Here is a 20,067-nt window from a genome sequence, read left to right on the forward strand (position 1 = left end):
TGACTTGTAGAGGTGGAAGGCTTCCCTGCCTCTACGTAGGCCACCTTGATTACTTCTTTGATCCAGCGGGCTATGGGGGTCATTTATCAAAATGCGCTAAGGCGTTTTTGCATGTGTTAAGAGCTTATTGCATGCGAAAAGCCCTGTTAACGCACGCGATAAGCGATTAACGCATGCGAAAACGCCTTTAATGCATGCGATTGCACCATATCGTATGGTGTGATGCAAATTCAAAAAAGAGGAGGAGTTAATAGCAGGAGTGAGCTGGGTTTACCAGTTTGCAAAGTCCTATTGCATGGACTTAATGCCGATTTTAGCTACACCTTTTTCAGTAGCGTTACCCCGTGCGATAGCTTGCGTTACGGGATGTTAAGGTGTTAGCGCATTTCGTGATGTCTCCTGACAGGAGTGTTTTAGTAGGTGTGAAGTTCCCGGAGCACCAGACTAAGAGAGAGAGAGGGAGAGGGGGACTAGCCATAATGTCCTCTCCCTAGATAGGTATTTGTATCTCTATGGGAGGCCCACCTAGTAACTCGAGGTGAGGTTTAGGTATTAGTGTAGGGGGTTAGGGGCCACTTTGACATTCAACGTGAGACGTACGAACAGAACAGTGGTCTCTTGTGAAGATTTGATGACCTACGGAGAGAGGAAACTCAACCAAAGATGAGACTGGTGCAATGTTCTCTCCACCTAGCTTGATGGACTCTCTACCTGGGTAACATCAAGCTAGGTGGAGAGAACACTGCACAAATCTCATCTTTGGGTGAGTTTCCTCACTCCGAAGGTCATCAAATCTTCACAAGAGACCACTGTTCTGTTCGTACGTCTCACGTTGAATGTCAAAGTGGCCCCTAACCCCCTACACTAATACGTAAACCTCACCTCGAGTTACTAGGTGGGCCTCCCATAAGGATATAAATACCTATCTAGGGAGAGGACATTATGGCTAGTCTCTCTCTCATGGTCCCCCAGTGCTTGTATGCAGAAAATACAACAGGTCTGGCATGTATTGCAAAGTGTGAAAACATTATCGCAATTTGCACTAACTTAGTTCTTCGCATAGGTATTAGCGCAGATTGCGATAAACTGTCTATTTGCATAAAACACGTCCCTTTTGCTATTGCATGTGATACTTATCGCATTTTGATAAATCCAGGCCGATGGTTGCCCGCGAGGCCGCTTCCCCTTGTTTCTGCCCACTGTGAAGGACAAATAGGTGGTCAGTCTTTCGTACGGATTTCGATCTTTCCAGGTATCGGAATAGGAGTCTGCCGACGTTTAGGTGGTGAAGACGGAGTGAGTCTTCCGCGTCCTTATGTTCGTCTGGAGATGGTAGAGATATGGTTTGGTTTAGATGAAATTGAGAAACCACCTTCGGAAGAAAAGAGGTGGCCGTGCATAGTTGTATGGATCCCGGTGTGAACCTGAGGAACGGTTCTCTACAGGATAGGGCTTGAAGCTCGGAGATGCGACAGGCTGAACATATTGCCACTAGGAATGCAGTCTTCAAGGTCAGTAGCCGTAGTGACAGACCGCGAGTAGGTCTGAAGGAAGCTCCCACTAAGAAGTCTAGTACTAGATTGAGATTCCATAGGGGCACCGGCCACTTTAAGGGTGGTCGGATTTGTTTGACCCCTCTCAAGAAGTGGGAAACATCTGGATGGGTTGATAGACTGATGCCATCCACTTTGGCTCTGAAGCAGGCCAGCGCGGCCACCTGAACCTTGAGGGAGTTGAGACACAACCCCTTCTTCAAGCCGTTCTGCAGAAATTCCAGGATCATGGGGATTTTGTCCATCTGCGGAAGTATCTTGCAGTCCTCACACCAGGCTTCGAATAGTCTCCATATTAGTATGTAAGCTGGAGACGTGGAAAACTTGTGTGCTCGGAGCAAGGTGTCAATCACTGCCTTAGAGTATCCGCTCTTCTTCAGGCGAGTCCTCTCAATGGCCAGACCGTAAGAGAGAATAGAGTTGGGACTTCATGGAGGATCGGTCCTTGCCGGAGAAGGTCCCTGTGTGGAGGTAGGCACAGAGGGTTTCCCGCAAGAAGTCTTCGCATGTCTGCATAACATGGCCTTTTTGGCCAGTCAGGGGCCACTAGAAGTACAAGCCCCCTGTGGTGTTCTATCTTGCGGATGATCCCGCCCAGTAGTGGCCATGAAGGAAAGGCGTACAGCAGGACTTCCTGTGGCCAGGTCTAGACGAGGGCGTCGATTCCCCGGGATTGCGGTTCTTGTCTGCGGCTGAAGAAATTGGGAACTTGGGCATTGGACTGGGTTGCCAGGAGATCCATGGCTGAGGCTCCCCAGCAGTTTACTATCAACTGGAAGGCTGTGGTCAACAGCATCCATTCCCCTAGATCTAGGCTCTTCTGCTGAGGTAGTCCGCAGTGGCGTTGTCTTTTCCCGCGATGTGGGCAGCTGAAATCCCTTGCAAGTTTGCTTCCACCCACGCCATTAGGAGATCTATTTCCAGGGACACCTGTTGGCTTCTGGTTCCTCCCTGGCGGTTGATGTAGGCAAATGTTGTGATGTTGTCCGACATGACTCAGAGATTCGCCCCGGAGTCTGTGACTGAATTGCAGGCAGGCAAGTCTGACAGCTAGAACTTCCAGTCGGTTTATGTTCCATCTCGACTCTTCCTTGTCCCATTGCCCCTGGGCTGTCAGTTCCTGTCAGTGGGTGCCCCACCCTCGCAGGCTCAAATCCGTGGTGACCAAGATCCAGATCGGTGGGGATAGTCTTAATCCCTTGCTCAGATGGTCTTCCTTTAGCCACCACTGGAGCTGGGTCTGAACCTCTGCCGGTAGCTGGAGGCGAATGGAGTAGTTCTGGGACATCGGGTTCCATCGTGACAGTAGGGAACGATGCAGTGGACGCATGTGGGCCCTTGCCCATGGGACGATTTCTAGGGTTGATGTCATGAGACCGAGAACTTGGAGGTAGTCCCATAGCTTGGGGCGAGCATAGTTCAACAGTTTTCGCAATTGGTCCATCAGTTTCCTTCTCCTTGTAGGGGGAAAAACAACCCTGTCTTGTTTGGGGTCGAACCAGACTCCCAGGTACTCTAGCGATTGGGAGGGCTGCAGGCAGCTCTTGGCTGTGTTAATGACCCACCCGAGATTCTGCAATAGATTCTTGACTCTGGTGTTCGCCTGGTAAATTTCCTCTGGAGATTTTGCCCTGATCAGCCAATTGTCCAGATACGGATGTACAAGGATTCCTTCTTTCCTCAGTGTTGCCGCCACTACCACCATAATTTTGGTGCGCGTTCGAGGAGCAGTAGCTAGTCCGAAGGGAAGCAACTGGAACTGGTAATGGTGGTCCAGTATCGCGAAGCCTATCGTAGTGGACCAGGATGTGGAGATAGGCTTCAGATAGATCCAGTGAAGTCAGGAATTCTCCCAGTTGTACTGCCCTTATGACCGAGCAAAGGGGTTTCCATGTGGAACTGCAGTACCCTCAGGTAGTGATTGACGGTCTTGAGGTCCAGGATGGGCCGGAACGTTCCCTCCTTCTTGGGGATGATAAAATAAGATGGAATAATGACCAGTATTTTGTTGGTGCGTGGGAACCGAGGTTATCGCCTTTAGGCGCAGTAGTTTTGTCAGTGTGGTTTCCACTGCCGTCCTCTTGGAGAGGGACTGGCACGGTGGTCTCACAAATTTGTCTGGAGGGATGCTGTGGAAGTCCAGATAGTATCCCTCTCGAACGATATTTAGGACCCGTTTGTCCGACGTTATCTTGACCCATCTTTGGTAGAAGAGGGTAAGTCTGCCCCCTATGGCTTCTTCCTGTGGATGGGTCTGTTGATTCTCATTGAGGGGTGCGGCCAGGACCTGTACCTGAGCCAGCTCCCCTCTTTTTATGTCTGTTCCGAAAGGACTGGGACCTGCCTTTGGGGCGAGGTGCTTGGTATGTGTTTGTGTACGGTCTAAAATGCTGGGCTCCTCTGCCCTTGGTTCCCTCCCCCTGTCGAGAATTCCTGAGGTGATTTCCGAGATCTCTCAGAGGTAAGCCTCGGTCCGGTAGCCGGTTCTCGGCATGGACTTAGCCCCCCAGAGTGGCTAAGAGGTTTCTTTTGTTCCTGTCCTCCGGTAAGCGAGGTACTGGGGATTCGCATCATTTGTTGGCTAACTTCTCCAGTTCACTTCCGAATAGGAGGGATCCTTTAAAAGGCATTCTCGTTAGTTTTGTCTTGGAGGTCATGTCGGCTGACCAATTTCGGAGCCATAGTTGCCTTCTGGCTGCCATTATGGATGAGACACCGCTGGCTGAAGTGAGCAACAGGTCAGAGGTCGCATCCGTGAGGAAAGATATCGCCTGTTCTAATGATTCAGCGGAAGTGGTTGCGTCCCTGAAGAGGAGCAAGCAGGTATGTGTCACAACGGCACAGCAGGAAGCGATCTGTAGGGTCATTGCTGCGACATCAAATGACTGTTTAAGGATGGATTCCTGACGTCTGTCCTGGGCATCTTTGAGTGCAGCTCCTCCTTAGACTGGGATGGTAATGCGCTTTGCGATAGCGCAGACCATGGCGTCAACTTTTGGGAACTCTAGGAGTTCTTTGGCAGTGGGTTCCAGGGGGTATAGGACTTCTAGGGCCCGTCCTCCTTTAAAGCTGGCTTCCGGGGCACTCCATTCCAGGTCAATCAGTTGTTGTACGGCCTGCAGCATTGGGAAATAGCAAGAGGCCTGACGGAGACCAACCAAAACTGGGTTCGTCTTTGGCTCTGCTGTGGTACTTGCGCTAGGAATGGCCAGTGTCTTCAGACTCAGAGACATGAGATCTGGTAATTCATCTTTGGAAAAGAATCACATCATGGTTCGGTATGGTTCCATCCCTGGAGGGATTTCCCCTTCCTCCAGGGAGTCAGGTTCTTCCCCCGAGGTGTCTGTGTCCCCTAGGGGGGATGCTTTTGACAAGCTGGGGCACACCTCGGGGGGTCCGAGAGGGGCTTGGAAGGTCCTGTGCTTCTGGTGGAGACTGTTGCTGTGTCTCAGGCGGTACCGATTGCGCCTGGACAAAGGTTTGCAGCCCTTTGAAGAATTCCACCCAGGAAAAGGTCCCTGGGTCCATATTGAATCCGGTGGAGTTCCCAGAGGTGCCCATCTGAGGAGGGGCCGAGTCGGAGATACAGAGGTCCCGGGTACTGTCATTGGTGGAGCCAGATCCCTCTACTGGCTGAGGGGGGCCTAGCTTCAGTTCCCCCTGAGTCTCTTCGCACTGCAGGCATAGGGCAGAGGCTACGTCGGGTTGTGCAGCTCTCAGGTGGCAGGCTGAGCAAAGGGCTAGTCCCTTGCTTTCTTGGCTGGCGGTGCCATGATTTCTGGGCGTGGAGTGGCTCAAAACATCTGTGATTGTAGATGCGCGCGCCGGGAGACTTAGTGGTGCGCCAACAATGTGCGTGCAGGCCACTATTTGTGTGCTTACCGGGGATGCGCGCGCTGCTGTGCGAACAGGCCTATCTGTGCGCCTAGCACCATTGTGCATACCGTTATGCGCGTCGCTGTGCGCACGGCACAGATGCGCGCGCACACCGCTGTGTGCACAAGTCGTTTCTGCACCCAGCTCGCCACTGAGCTCATGGCTCAGTTGTACGGACAATACGGCGACCGGGGGGGGGGATGGCGCCGACAACCACACGGGCAAGATGGTGACACACCGCCCCCCCCCCCCCCCCGAGGGTCTCCACATGTGAGGACCCTCGCACCGGATCGGGGTCTAGCCCGACGGGGCTGCTCAACACGATTAAACAGACGCCGGAAGTACGATCTGTGCGGCTAACCGTGCCTCGCAGACCGGAGACTTTAAGAAAGTTTTCTACCTTACCTTGTCTCGGCGCTTCCCGGTCTCGTGCCGGGCGGTCTCTGGCTGCGGGGGGAGAGGGAAAATACCTTCACCGCCGAGCTCGGTATCGCACCCGCTGCCTCTCAACCACTTTGGCGGCTAAGTCCATGCCGAGAACCGGCTACCGGACCGAGGCTTACCTCTGAGGGATCTCAGAAATCACCTCAGGAATTCTCGACTGGGGGAGGAACCCTTAGGTATCACTGCAGGAGAGTGGGGCTCGTCTTGTAGAGGTAAGATTTCTTTCTTCTTTGGTTTGGATTTTCTAACACTGTGCAAGTGAGTGTAGTGTCCCTAACTGCTTAGGAGACTGAGAAATATTGAAGAGCTAAGCTTCCTGCATGGGTATATGTAGGCTGACGTCAGCTTGAAATCTGACTCTGTCTCCCAACTGCTATCAGGAGTACACTATACCCATTGGTCCTGAGTCCATCTGCTACACGCTAGGAAAAGGTCAGTTTTTCATATGTAGAAAGATTAGTCAAATACCACAGGGTATTTGACTAATGATGTTTAACATATTCATAAATTATCTGGAAAAGGCAATGAGTGAGGTGATAAAATTTGCAGATGACAAATTATTCAAAGTAGTAAAAATAGCAGCAGAATATAAGCAACTTTAGAAGGACCTTGTGAATAAAGGAGACAAAGGATCCCAAAGGCAGATGAAATCTGATATAGAAAAGTGCAAAATGATACACATGGGGAAAAATAACCCCAGGAAAAGGTCTGTGGATGAAATAGCTAATCTATGAAGAAGCTACACAGGAAAAGGCTCTTCCATTTGGAAAAGAGACAGCTGAAAGGGGACATAAAAGTTTATAAAATCATGAGTGGGGTAGAAAAGGAAAATAAAGTATGGTTATTTACCATTTCAAATAATAGTAAAACAAGGGGACACTCCATCAAACTAACCACCAATAAATTTAAAACAAATCTTAAGCACTTTTTCACAATCAAGCTGTAGAATCTGTTGCCAGAATACATGGTTAAAGTGATTGGAATAGTGGGGTTTAAAAGAGGTTTGGACAAGTTTCTGGAGGAAACGTCACCTTAATCAATGGAATTCAGTTGACCACCTACCTAGACATTAGAGACACTTTCTCCATTTGTAATTATTAAGTCCAGTATTAATTCATCCCATTGTGGATTCCATGACACTTTGTCTAAGGAGAGCCCCTCTACTCCTAACTGATTCCCAGATACGACGCTCCAATCTACATCTAGCAGATTAAAATCTTCCACCAGCAATGTTTCCTTCTTCATTCCAATCTGGTGCATCTTTGACTAGATCACAATCCAACTCTTCTGTCTGTGCTGGTAGATCTGTAGAGGTCACTCCAATGTGGATGAAAGTGCTATTATATCTTTCTAAGGCAACTCAAAGTGCCTCCTCCTTTCCAGCTTCCTTAATATTACTTGTATGTAAAGTGCTACTCCTCCCCCTTTTCTACCTAAAACATTACAGCTAATATTCTAGTTATGGCACTCACTGGACCATGTTTCTGTGATGGACACAATATGTAGATATATCTTAACCATTAGAGCTTGCAAGTCTGGAACTCTATTACTTAAGACTTACGAGCCTTCCAGGTATTCCTCCTTATCACATTCTCCTCTCTATTTATGCCTATCCATCTTGTTTCCTGTGTTCTTTACATGTAGTCCTATGAGACATATATTTGTGTTTTTCACCACAAACTTTGCTGGAGTGACAACTAGATTTATTTCTGTCCGCCATTCAGATCACCTAGTTAAATTCATCAATTATCAGAATTGTCAGTCAACATCCTGGTTCCCATCTCAGACAGATGCAAATTATCTCTAGAGTACAATCTTTTCTCCTTCCAAATAATGCTCCAGCACTCAACACATTCAGTATCCCCTTCTTTGCACTAGCTCTTCAAACATGTATTAAAAACTCTGGTGTGACATCACCTATCTTTTCTCTTACTATATGCAAGAATTTCTGAAAATGCTACTGTTCTTGCCTACAATCTAAGATTATCCCCTAATATATTTTAACCCCCCTCTTTCCTATATGACATAGCTGTTAGCCAGGTAATTTGTGCTTAAGTGTACAATGGCATCAATCTCCTTTTCCCTTCTTCTTCGCCAGTAATCCTATCAGGCCGATACAGTATAGTGCGCTCCAGCGGAGCACACTGTTAACCCACGATTGGACGCGCGTTTTCGACACTCTAGCTTTACCCCTTATTCAGTAAGGGGTAATAGCGCGTCAAAAACGCGCGTCCAACCCCCCGAACCTAATAGTGCCCGCAACATACAAATGCATGTTGATGGCCCTATTAGGTATTCCCGCGCGATTCAGAAAGCAAAATGTGCAGCCAAGCCTCACATTTTACTTTCAGAAATTAGCGCCTACCCAAAGGTAGGTGTTAATTTCTCCGGGTACCGGGAAAGTGCACAGAAAAGCAGTTTTTACTTTTCTGTGCACCCTCCGACTTAATATCATGGCGATATTAGGTCGGAGGTCCCAAAAGTTTAAAGGTTTTAAAAAAAAAAAAAATAAATTTGAAATCTGCCCGCAGCTTGAAAACTGGATGCTCAATTTTGCTGGCGTCCAGTTTCCGAACCCGTGGCTGTCAGCGGGTTTGAGAACCGAAGTTGGTAAAATTGAGCATCGGCTGTCAAACCCGCTGACAGCCGCCGCTCCTGTCCAAAAAGAGGGGCTAGGGACGCGCTAGTGTCCCTAGCCCCTCTTTTTGCCACGGGCCCTCATTTGAATACAGAATCACGCGCACAGGAGAGTGGCCTGTGCGCGCGCCGGGAGAGTGGGCATTTGCTCAGCCCATATGTGACTGCCATCCTGACTAGCTGAAGAACTAGGTAGGCATTTGATCTTTTTGCCCCTCTCCTAGCGTGCCCTGTCAAGTCCTCTGATGATCGCATCCCCCACCAGAAAGGCTGTTGTGGGACCTTCTGTCATTATGCTTAGGTTCACTTTTATGGTAATCTCCTTAGTTTTCAGTCCATCTCCGATACCTATATAGGAACATCTGCTATGCTAATGCCATGAAAATGCTTTTTCATATCATATGAAAGGGACATAATACATAAGTCTGGTCCTATCAGCATCCACAGAAATACTAATCCTTTGTGGGAATGGGGACAAACATGCTAGAGATAGGATACAAGAAGGGAGGACCCTTTCATTCTGGCCAGTTCTATCTTGGAATCTAGACAATCATGAGATAAAACTCAATCGCTGATGTGATATTTTCAGTTCTATCTTGGGCCAAGCAAACTGCATCCTTAGTCCAGAAATGAGGATACAAATTAGGGCAATTTTGAAGGGTCTTTTTCTTTATGCCTTGAAGCTAAGGATGCAGGTGATATAAAAGTATAGACAGGAATTTTAAAATATTAATCTAGATTTTAACAGTAATTACTATATGTGATTCTGGAACAATCACTTTTCTTACAGTAATCCTTGTCATATCTTATTAAGATAAGCTTAACAGCCTATTTTGAACTTAAAGGAAAACAATTCACAAAAAACTATACACCCTATATATGCAAAATCTATGAACACATTTAAGATAAACATAATTGTAAATATACAATAAAAGGAAAACACTGCTTCAGAATTACGTATATAGGAAGTCATATTTACAAAATTTATAATTTGTGAATAACGACATTAAGTGCAGAAAATGAATCTACTCAAATAAACATTTTCTGTCTTTTTGTCTGTAAAGCTCAAACAAGTACAGTACTATATTTCACCATCTTAGGCAAATCAAAAGATCTGCATAACACAGATATATAGTGACTACATATCTCCATCTTTGAAAGGGACAGGTTGAGCCAGTCCTGCTATTCTCCACATTGCATGAAGATGTAGTCCTGTTTAAGTATATATGTACTCTTTCCCATTATTTGAAATTATTTGAAATTATTATTACATATGTACAGTGTAATTCAATGTTATATATGTAAACCGTTGTGATTTACCTCTGGAACGACGGTATATAGAAAGCATAAATAAATAAATACTGCATGGACAGTCTTTTGATCAAGAAGGGATATTTTTGCCTAAAGCAGTATCTGCACATGATCAACTGCATTTTGCACTGACAAGAAGAAAATCAGAAGATAATCTGAAAGTGTGTTACTGTGGCTGAAGCTTAAGGAAACTTACTTAATGATGAAAGTACTCATGAAAAATGTCCACTATGAACTATTTGAAAAGTAATTTAAATACGGTGATGGACTGCAGTAATTGGTTTAATTTTAATGATTTAATTACTGAATATAATAAACATTGGAATAAAAAATAAAAATTGAAGATTTAGGGGCGGATTTTAAAAAGCATTTACATGCGTAAATCTGGGTTTTACGCATGTAAATGCACTTTACTCGAGTAAGTGGGCTTTTGAAAATTGCTACAATATATGCCATTGAATCGTCCATAGGATTTATTCGCATAAGTGCACTTTACGTGAGTAAATGGCTTTTGAAAATTGCTACAATAGTAGTTACATTTATGCGCGTAACTCCTTTGAAAATTACCCCTTAATGAATTGCAACTTGTTATTTTTGAGGGGAATGTAATCCCATAAATTTATATTTGGGAGTTCACCATTTGCACACGAGTTTGAGATGACCTAAGTAAATCAGTATACAATGTACAAATAAAGCAATCTAAACAAAATAATTCACTGGAGAAAAACAGTAAAAACAGGATAAATTTAAATTATTCAATATTCTTACTTTTTCAGTTGTTGCAGTAGCTGGTTTAGACACAAAACCCAATCTTTCCTTCACAGATAGTTTAGTTACATTCTAAAAATAAGTCACACAAAAAATAAATGTTTCTCCAAGAACATGCAGTACCATATGATGAATAAAACATTCAAGCAAACTTTTATACATGCATGTTCTGTACATAATTCACAAATAAAAACACAAATATATTTAGGTACACACATATTCACTCTGCTTCATGTAATACTTGTTACGTGCCCCATCCGCGGCCATCCTGCGTGCGGGGGCCTGCTCACCTTAATGGTTCCACAGCGGGTCCCAGGATGACCTCCCTCGCGGTAGTTGCCAGTCCTGCCAGGCCCCAGCATCCCGCAGCTGTGGTCGCCGGGCCTTCCACTGCAAGCCAGGCCTCACGCCGAGGCTCGGCGTCCTCAGCCATGTTAGCTATGCCCATACACGCGCGGACCGCCCGGACTCATGTAGGGCCAAGGGCGGGTCCTAGCTCCGCAGCGCCCTGATTGATCCCTCGATATAAGCAAGTTCCTGTCTTTGCTTCCTTGCCTTGGCAATCGGGTCGGTTTGTTCTAAGATTCCCTCTGCGCTTGTTCCTGTTCTTGCCTGTTCCTAGTCTCGTTCCAGGATCCTTCTGTTCCAGTTCTGTTCCTGACTTCTTCCTGCATCCTAGTTCCTGTGTCCTGCTTGTTCCTGTGTTCGTCTGCCTGTCTACCCAGGTAGTACCCCCGGACTGTCTTACTGGTACTGACCTCAGCTTGTTCCTGATCTGCCTGCCTGCCTGCCACCTGCCTCAAAGACTTCAGCTTGTTCCTGACCTACCTGCCTGCCGCCTGCCTCAAGACCTCAGCCTGCCTTTGACCTCGTCTGACTTCCGGTACCTGACCCCTGCTTTGCTGACCATTCCTTGGACTGACCCCTGGATCCTGACCCCTGCTTTGCTGACCATTCCTCGGACTGACCTCTGGATCTTGACCTTTGCCTGTCTGACCTCATCTCCAGATTCTGGCTCTGTTCCTGTCTCCGTGGGCACGCTGGACTTTCATTCTCTCAGGAGACCCTGCGAGGCCCACCTAAGTCCAAACGGCCCGGGTCCCTACAGGCTCCTCCCGGGGGGGACGGGGGGGGACGGGACCTCGGGCTTCCAGTGGTGAAGCTCTACACAGCCTCTGTCTCCTCCAGTGCTCCGCCCCCCCCCCCCCCCCCCCCCGAGGGCAGTTACCTCCTGTTCCCTTTCAGAAGGCGTTCCATCACTGTCCCAGGACAAGGGTCCACCCCCAAGCGCAACAATACTTAAATCACCAGATGAGATCCAGGTTATGAGAGTCACTGAAGCAAGCCAAACTAAGGAATCAATAACTTCAGTCTATAAAAAATGAAGACTATCCCCCTTATATCCAAATGCAAGCAAAAGCTAGGTCACCATATATTTCTTTCAAGTGGATAGTGTGCCTCCAGCCTATTTTTCATTTAATACAGTATTTATTTATTTATTTATTTATGTTTTTTATATACCGGTCTTCTTACATAATATGCAAATCAAATCGGTTTACAGAGAACTGTTGAAAAGCTTGCTTGAGGGCAATTACATATAACGAAGAACTTTTTGAACAAACAGATAAATAGAACTTTTTAAACAAACAGGTAAATAGAGAAATATATTAGACAAAAACACTGTGTTTTAAATGTCTAAATATCTTAGTGTTTTAAATAGAGCTTTTAAATAGCCTTTATCAAGAAGAAAAAAATAAATAAATAGCCAAAAAGACAATGTCTAATTCAAACATGGTATTAGGAATTATTCCTATTCCTAAATGTATAGATGTCTTGCTGGAAAAAGAAGTCATTGGAAAACTAACTTCCGCTTGAGTGCATCGAATGACCCATTGTGGGAATGAAAATGAAGAGGAGGGGAGGAGGGTGGAGCTGGAGTTATGCATTTTAGAGCGAGGCAGATACAAAAATAACAGGTTGAAAGCTGCTTGTTAGTGGTAAGGGAAATGCTTGACTGAATAGCCAAGTTTTCAGTTTTTTCTTGAATGACTGGTGGGAAGAGTCTTGTCTTAGTTCTGGTAGAAGTGAATTCCAAAGAGAAGGACTTGCGGTGGAAAAAGCTCTATTCCTTAGCGGAGTTTTGGCTTGAGGGATAACCAGGGTGTCTTGGTAGGCTTTTCTGATTGGTCTTGTTGATTTGATGGTGCGTAGTTGATGGGTAAGATCGATAGGAGCTATATTGTTTATGGATTTGTGAATGAGGGTCATGACTTTGTAGAAGACTCTAAATTTAATTGGAAGCCAGTGGAGATTGTAGAGAATGGGCGTGATTTGGTCTCTTTTATTAGAATTGGTCAAGACCCTAGCTGCTGAATTTAGAACCATCTGGAGGGGCTTGATTGTAGAGGCTGGTAGACCAAGTAGCAACGCGTTGCAGTAGTCCATTTTGGTGAGAATAATTGATTGTAGGACGAGGCGGAAGTCGTGGGCGTGTAGTAAGGGTTTTAACCTTTTCAGAACTTGTAATTTGAAATAGCATTCTTTGGTTGTATTGTTTACAAATCTTTTTAGGCTCAGTTGATTGTCAAGAAGAACGCCTAAGTCTCTTACATAGGATGTATTTTTGAGGCTGTTTAGAATGGGTGTAAGTGGATTGTGATCGGTGATGTCTTTTTGTGGTTGATCAATTATAATAGATGGGATCTCTCTGTGGATGAAGTTTTCTTCCTGGGAGATGATGAGGTATTCTGTTTTGTCCTTGTTGATGACTAAATTGAGTTTGGTGAGGAGTGCACTAATTTCTTGAAAGCATTGTTCCCAGAAGATTAGAGACAGTTGAAGGGATTTCCTAATAGGGATGAGGATTTGTATGTCATCCGCGTAAACCATGTGTTTGAGTTTCAGTTTGGAAAGGAGGAAGCAGAGAGGTAGAAGATAAATGTTGAAAAGGGTTGGGGAAAGAGATGAACCTTGTGGAACTCCCATGTTTGAGCTGATTGCCTGTGATTCTTTGTTGTTGATTTTTACCTTGAAAGATCTATTGTTGAGAAATGAACGGAACCAGTCTAGGGCGAAGCCTGAAATACCAATTGCAGTTAATCGGTCAAGTAAGATAGAATGGTTGACCGTATCGAAGGCTGCAGAAAGGTCTAGGAGAATGAGGAGATGAGGTTGTCTTTTTTCTGAGCTTAGGAGAACAGAGTCCATGAGGGAAATCAGCAGAGATTCTGTGTTTCGTGTTTTTCGAAATCCGTATTGCACTGGAGCCAGAATTTTGTGTTCTTCAAGGTAATCAGTAAGCTGTTTATTTACTATTTTTTCCAAGATCTTTGAGATAAAGGGAAGGTTAGCGATGGGACGGAAATTCGCTGGTTCCTCTGTAGACAGATTCGGTTTTTTTAGGAGAGGTTTCAATATAGCTTGTTTGAGGGAGTCGGGAACGTGACCTTGATTTAGTGAGCAGTTTATGATTTCTGCGATGGGTTTCGCTATGGAGTTTGGTATTGATATGAGAATGTTTGAAGGGATGGTATCAAGTGGGTGCGAAGAGGGTTTGAGTTTCTTAAGAATATTCATAACTTCAAGTGAAGAGGTATTCTCGAAGGAATTTAGTGATGAGGAGGTCTCGTAGGATTCTAATCTGGTGTTCTGTTGAGATGTTTTAATCTGAGATAGGGTGATGGTTGAGTTGGGCATTTGAAATTTTTTGGTAAGTTTGATGATTTTTTCATCGAAGAAAGATGCGAGTTTGTTGGCTTTGGAAAGAGCCTGGTCGTCAGGAAAAGATAGAGGAGGTGGTTTAGTGAGGGCGGAGACGTATGAAAAGAGAGCTTTGGAATCAAATATGAAGTGGTGTATTTTTTTGGCATAAAAGTCTTTCTTTGTTTTGAAGATGTGTTCCTGTACTTGTTGAATGTAGATTTGTAGATTGCTTGATTCTTGGTAGTGGGATTTCTGCGCCAGATATGTTCTTTGTTTCTAAGTTCTAGCTTGATAGCCTTTAGTTCGGGTGTAAACCAGGGTTTTCTGTTTTCTTGAGATTTGTGAATCACCTTGGTGGTTAGAGGGCATGTTTGGTCAGCGACTTTGTTGGTGATAGCATGCCAAGATGTGATGGCTGAATTCGCATTGGAGAGGTTGAGCTGTAGTAGTTCTTTATCAAGAGAGTTGGAGATGGTTTCTGTTGAGCATGGTTTCCTGAAGTTGATTTTGGATTTGTGGGGAGAGGGTGGTGGAAGTTCTGCTGTCTTAAGGACCGTTGTGATGATAAAGTGGTCTGACCAGGGTACGGGCGTGCAAATTGGAGGGGATGATGGAGCAATGCCTACGTTCACGAAGATTAGATCCAAAATGTGTCCAGCTTTATGGGTAGGGTTATCTATGATTTGTTTGAAACCCATTTGTTTAAGAGCAGAAAGGAAGATTTCACAGTTGGAGGAGCGTTTGTTCGAGTCAACATGTAGATTAAAGTCTCCCATAATTAAAGCAGTGGAGTCATAATTGATGTGTTTAGATATGAATTCTATAGTTGGGGATGGGTCGGCCTCTAATTTTCCTGGGGGTGCGTATATGAGGCATATTTGTAGTTGTTTGGATTTAAAGCAAGCCCCTTCCAGGTTTGAACTTGAAAGGGATTTTTGCAGAGTTATTTTTAGGTCTTTCTTTGCGGCTAAAAGCAGGCCGCCTCCTCTTTTCTTCGGTCTGGGGATCGAGAATATATCATAGTTTTGGGTAGGAAGTTGATTTAGAAGAACTGAGTCTGAGGGTTTTAACCAGGTCTCTGTAATGGCACAGATATCTGGTTTGGTCTCTGTGAGGTGGTCATTAAGGATATGGGATTTTTTTGAGAGGGACTGGGCATTGAAGAGGGTCAGTGAAAATAATGAAAGGCCTAGTAGTTGTGTGACTGGTGAGATAGTAATAGGGATAAGTCTCTTCTGCTGTAAGGGATGGATTTTTGGGGGGTTTACTTTGTATTTGGGGTGTTTACTGATGATGGGGATGGTATAGATGTGCATTTTCTGTGGGAAAAGCAATCTATCAAACTTGGAAAAAGAATAATGATAGACCCAAGGCTAAGTAGAGAGGGCAAGGGGTTCCAGTTGAGTAAATTCAAGGCTGCCCTCAGGGGCTGCACTAAGGGGCGCACAAAGGGGCCAGCCCCTTTGTTGCACTCCTTCGGCGCGCGGCGCCGGGCGGGTTAGTAAATTTAAAGTTCCCCCTGCTTGCCTGTGATTGGCTGGTTAGGAACGTTTCGTCTATTGGTTCTCGTTTGTAGGCCGGCTTTCGGGTGGAGGCGCGGCTGAGACGGCTGAGAAGGTCCGGCGATCGGCGGCAGCCCCGTTGTGGGAAGGCGTGTTGGTAAGTGGCCTTATCCCGACGGGACTGAGGCGCCGATTGCGCAGGCCAAACACCGCCGCGATCGAGGAGGTGAGGAGAGAAAGAAATGGCGCCGGGCGGGTTAGTAAATTTAAAGTTCCCCCTGCTTGCCTGTGATTGGCTGGTTAGGAACGTTTCGTCTATTGGTTCTCGCTTGTAGGCCGGCTTTCGGGTGGAGGCGCGGCTGAGACGGCTGAGAAGGTCCGGCGATCGGCGGCAGCCCCGTTGTGGGAAGGCGTGTTGGTAAGTGGCCTTACCCCGACGGGACTGAGGCGCCGATTGCGCAGGCCAAACACCACCGCGATCGAGGAGGTGAGGAGAGAAAGTAATTAAACCATTGGCTCGAGAGATGTCAGAGGATCAAATCTCTAACAGTTGAAAGGTTTGATAAATTAGCACAATTCAGTACCATAGAACTACTCAAAGATTTGCTGGACAGAGTTTTACTTTTTTTTATATCACTTCATATCTTAACTCTGCCAGCTAAGTTTTAACCTCATCCCCCCTAATAGTTTTATAGTAAAGCAACAGTATTTTAGGACTCTGAAGGTTAGGTCTACTTCATTTAAAAGGATAGTTCTATTTTATGATGTCAACGAATCTGTTATGACATTTGTTTCAAGCTTCCACTATCTAATGTATTTCTCATGACAATGAAACATTACACACACAGAAGTCCACTGTTATAAATGTATATAAATACCTGAGCAACTTCTGCACCAGCATTTTGAGCCTCCGCAGGTTCAACATTATTTGAAGGTACTGGCCCTAAACGCTCCTTCACAGACTGTTTCACCAAGGCTAAGGTGGGTTGCTGAATAGATTGTACAACCTTTAAAAAGTACAAAATACTGAATTTTTATCCAAAACACATTTAAAGGAAAACATACTGATTTCAGAAAATAATTTCTGTATTTAGTAATGAATTACATTTCTCCCTCCATCTTTAGAGACAAATTTTATATGCTTAATGCTCAAATTGTTCATCACTAATTTGTTCTTTTTGAATGCACTGTGAATATTTATTAAATTGTTTTTGGATCTGGGGAGAATAGCTAACAGCCTCATCAACATGCATTTGAATGTGATGAGCGCTATTAGTTACGCGGTGGGGTTCAGATGTGCTAATCCGAGCTTAAGGGGTTGTGGACATGCATCCAAAACGTGCATCCAACCATGGGTTAAACAGTGTGCTTGGCTGAGCGCACTGTATTCAATCGGCCCCTTAGTGCTGACATGTATGGAGCCTAGGCAGCGAAGACAGAGATCATGCAGATCAAGCTGGACATCCTGTGCCTACATGTAAAACAGAGTATGAAAGGGGTGGGAAGCGGTTTGTACCCAATCTAGAATTTTTCTTTGACACTGCTGTTTCAGGTAAAAGACCAAAAGAAAAAATTTTGGGGGGGGCAGCTCAAACGAGAATACTGAAGAAATAAAAATGCCAATAAGAAACAGCAAAAACACAAAAAATATGGCTGGAGCTGAGAGGGCAAAAATATATTTTTTTTTTCACTTCAACGGAAGAAAAAGGTCGGAGGAGGCTAGCACTGTGGCTGTGCATGCTCAGAAAGACTTTAGGTTTTTCTGAGCTCTGGAGATGGTGTATTCTATATCGGCAACATGCGATGACATCACCCATTTGTGTGGCTGAATTCATCCTGTTTATCCACAGAGAACAGATAAGCAAATTGGAGACATTTTCTTTTCACTCAACACAATTTGTTGCGAGACAACATGGCAAGGAATCTACCACAGCTAGGCTTAAATGGGGTTTGGCCAAGTTCCTAGAGAAAAAGTCCATAATTATTAGCCAGATATATTTGTGAAAGCCACCGCTAATCCCTGGGAGTTAGCAACAAGAAATGAATCTACACTTTGACCTGCTGTTTACTTCCTAGTTACCCAGATTGGCCATTGTCAAAAGATAATAAGTAGAGCTCGATGAACCTTTAGTTGGTTACTTACTTACTGTATTTGATATTCCACCTTTTATACTAAATCAAGGCAGCAGACAAAATATCATCACATTGATTTGACCCATCTCATGGTCTTCTGAGCATTCTTTTATAAAACTGAGCTACAAATCTGAACCACCGATACCAAATTCTGAAAATAGGGTATGAGTTACAATTTAAAAGGTTCTGCAGTGTGGACCTTAGATCCTATACAATAGACCATTGAAAGTTTTATGTGAAAGGGAGGTTCAAGCAAAATCCTGTTGCTCAATGATTAGAAAATTAAAGAAAATTAGTTTTTTTTTTGTTCAATATTTTTATTCAGATTTTCAGAGAATACAATCGCAGAGGTTACCAGAACATATAGCCATCAGTCATACCGAATAGTGATAGTAAGAATCTTTCTCAAAATCAGTGTAGGAAATGTATGAAAATATACTTTGGAAAGGAAAATTGGTTCTTACCTGCTAATTTTCATTCCTGTAATACATCAGATCAGTCCAGACAAGCGGGTTTTATTCATCCCTACCAGCAGATGGAGGTAGAGAACAAAACTTTGGGCACTGCCACATATACGAGAGTGCCACTTGAAGTCCCTCAGTATTAATCGATACCCAAGCCAAGATAAGAAAAATAAAGAGCGAACGAGGCTCCCAACATGGATACCCCTGACCAACTAGATTACCATACAGAAAACGCTAAACCTAGAAATTGAAGCCAAAAAATGGCAAATCTGCTTTGCAAATAAATACAGCAGTAGACCAAGCAGTCTTTCGGCAGAGATCCTCAGGGCGGGCCTCTGGACTGATCTGTGGTATTACAAGAACGAAAATTAGCAGGTAAGAACCAATTTTCCTTTCCTGAACATTCCCAGATCAGTCCAGACAAGCGGGATGTACCAAAGCCCTCTTACACTGCGCGGGAACCCGAAAGACCCGCTCGAAGAACACTCTCTCCAAAAGGGGGCCGCCTCCGGGGCCCGCACATCCAAACGGTAATACTTGGTAAAAGTTTGCAATGAAGACCACACCGCGGCTCTACAGACCTCTTGGGGAGACACCAGCTGACACTCAGCCCAGGAAGGCGCCCACTGGAACCGCTCTTCCTTTTGATACATAAACTGCAGAAATCGTCTCTTTCAACCAATGAGACAAAGAAGCCTTAGACGCCTTTTCGCCCTTTTTTGCTCCCCCGAACAGGACGAAAAAATGATCAGAACGATGAAAAGTGTTAGTAACGTTCACGTAACGTTATACCATCCGTCTCACATCCAAAAGGTGAAGTTCTCATCCCATCGAGGGTTCCCAAGCCCAATCCGGAAACCCAGGCAACTCCACTGATTGGTTTACATGAAAAACTGACACCACCTTATGAAGAAACGAAGGTACCGTACGCAAGCACACCGTATCGGATGATATCCGGAGAAACAGATCACGTCACGAAAGCACCTGCAATTCCGAAATCCTTCTAGCCGAATAGATAGCTACCAAAAAGACTGTCTTCAGAGTCAGGATCTTCAAAGATACCTGATTCAGAGGCTCGAACGGCTCCTCGCAAAGGACCCGTAGCACGAGATTAAGATTCCATTCCGGACAAATGCGATGCAGAGGTGGACGGAGATGTTTGATTCCTCGTAGAAAACGCACCACATCTGGATGGGATGCCAAGGCCTTCCCCTGGACTCTCCCTCTGAGACAACCCAAAGTGGAAACCTGGACCCGAAGGGAACTATGGGCTAATCCTTTGGATAAACCTACCTGCAAAAAAGACAAAATATGGGACACCGACACCTGAAGAGGGTCCAATCCCTGTTGTCCACACCAGGTCTCAAACACCTTACATACTCTGGAATAGGCTAAAGAGGTAGCAGGGCATCTAGCTTGGAGCAGCGTGGTAATTAATGGTTCCGAATACCCCCTCATGCGCAATTGCCTCCTCTCGAAAGCCAGACCGCGAGACAAAAGCGATCCTCCCGACCGGATATATAGGACTCTGACCCAGGAGATCCAGTAAATGGGTCAGGCCTAGCTGTCCGTCCACTGCCAGCCGCACCAGATCCGCGAACCACGGATGGAGAGGCCATTCCAGAGCCACCAGAATCACTGACCCCGTGTGGCCCTCTACACGCCTGAGTACCTTTG

At 45.2% G+C, this 20,067-nt stretch overlaps 1 protein-coding gene across 7 annotated transcripts in view; it reads right to left on the reverse strand.

The window, feature by feature from the left end:
• Nucleotides 1-20,067, reverse strand: part of RBM26 (RNA binding motif protein 26) — a 349,016-nt gene that overhangs the window by 111,885 nt on the left and 217,064 nt on the right. For 3 of the 7 annotated variants that reach the window (XR_003856971.1, XM_029603051.1, XM_029603050.1), the window contains 3 exons: nt 16,672-16,800; nt 16,080-16,235; nt 10,590-10,661 (listed from right to left, as the gene is read on the reverse strand). Coding sequence is in view for 6 of the 7 variants with exons in the window: in XM_029603051.1 (XP_029458911.1) it covers nt 10,590-10,661; nt 16,080-16,235; nt 16,672-16,800 (357 nt within the window). In the remaining variant the exon portion in view is untranslated. The remainder of the gene's footprint in view (nt 1-10,589; nt 10,662-16,079; nt 16,236-16,671; nt 16,801-20,067) is intronic. The other 4 variants (XM_029603054.1, XM_029603052.1, XM_029603056.1 and 1 more) reach the window with 2 other exon arrangements.

Source organism: Rhinatrema bivittatum, chromosome 5 (assembly GCF_901001135.1).
Source record: "Rhinatrema bivittatum chromosome 5, aRhiBiv1.1, whole genome shotgun sequence".
Lineage (NCBI taxonomy): Eukaryota > Metazoa > Chordata > Amphibia > Gymnophiona > Rhinatrematidae > Rhinatrema > Rhinatrema bivittatum.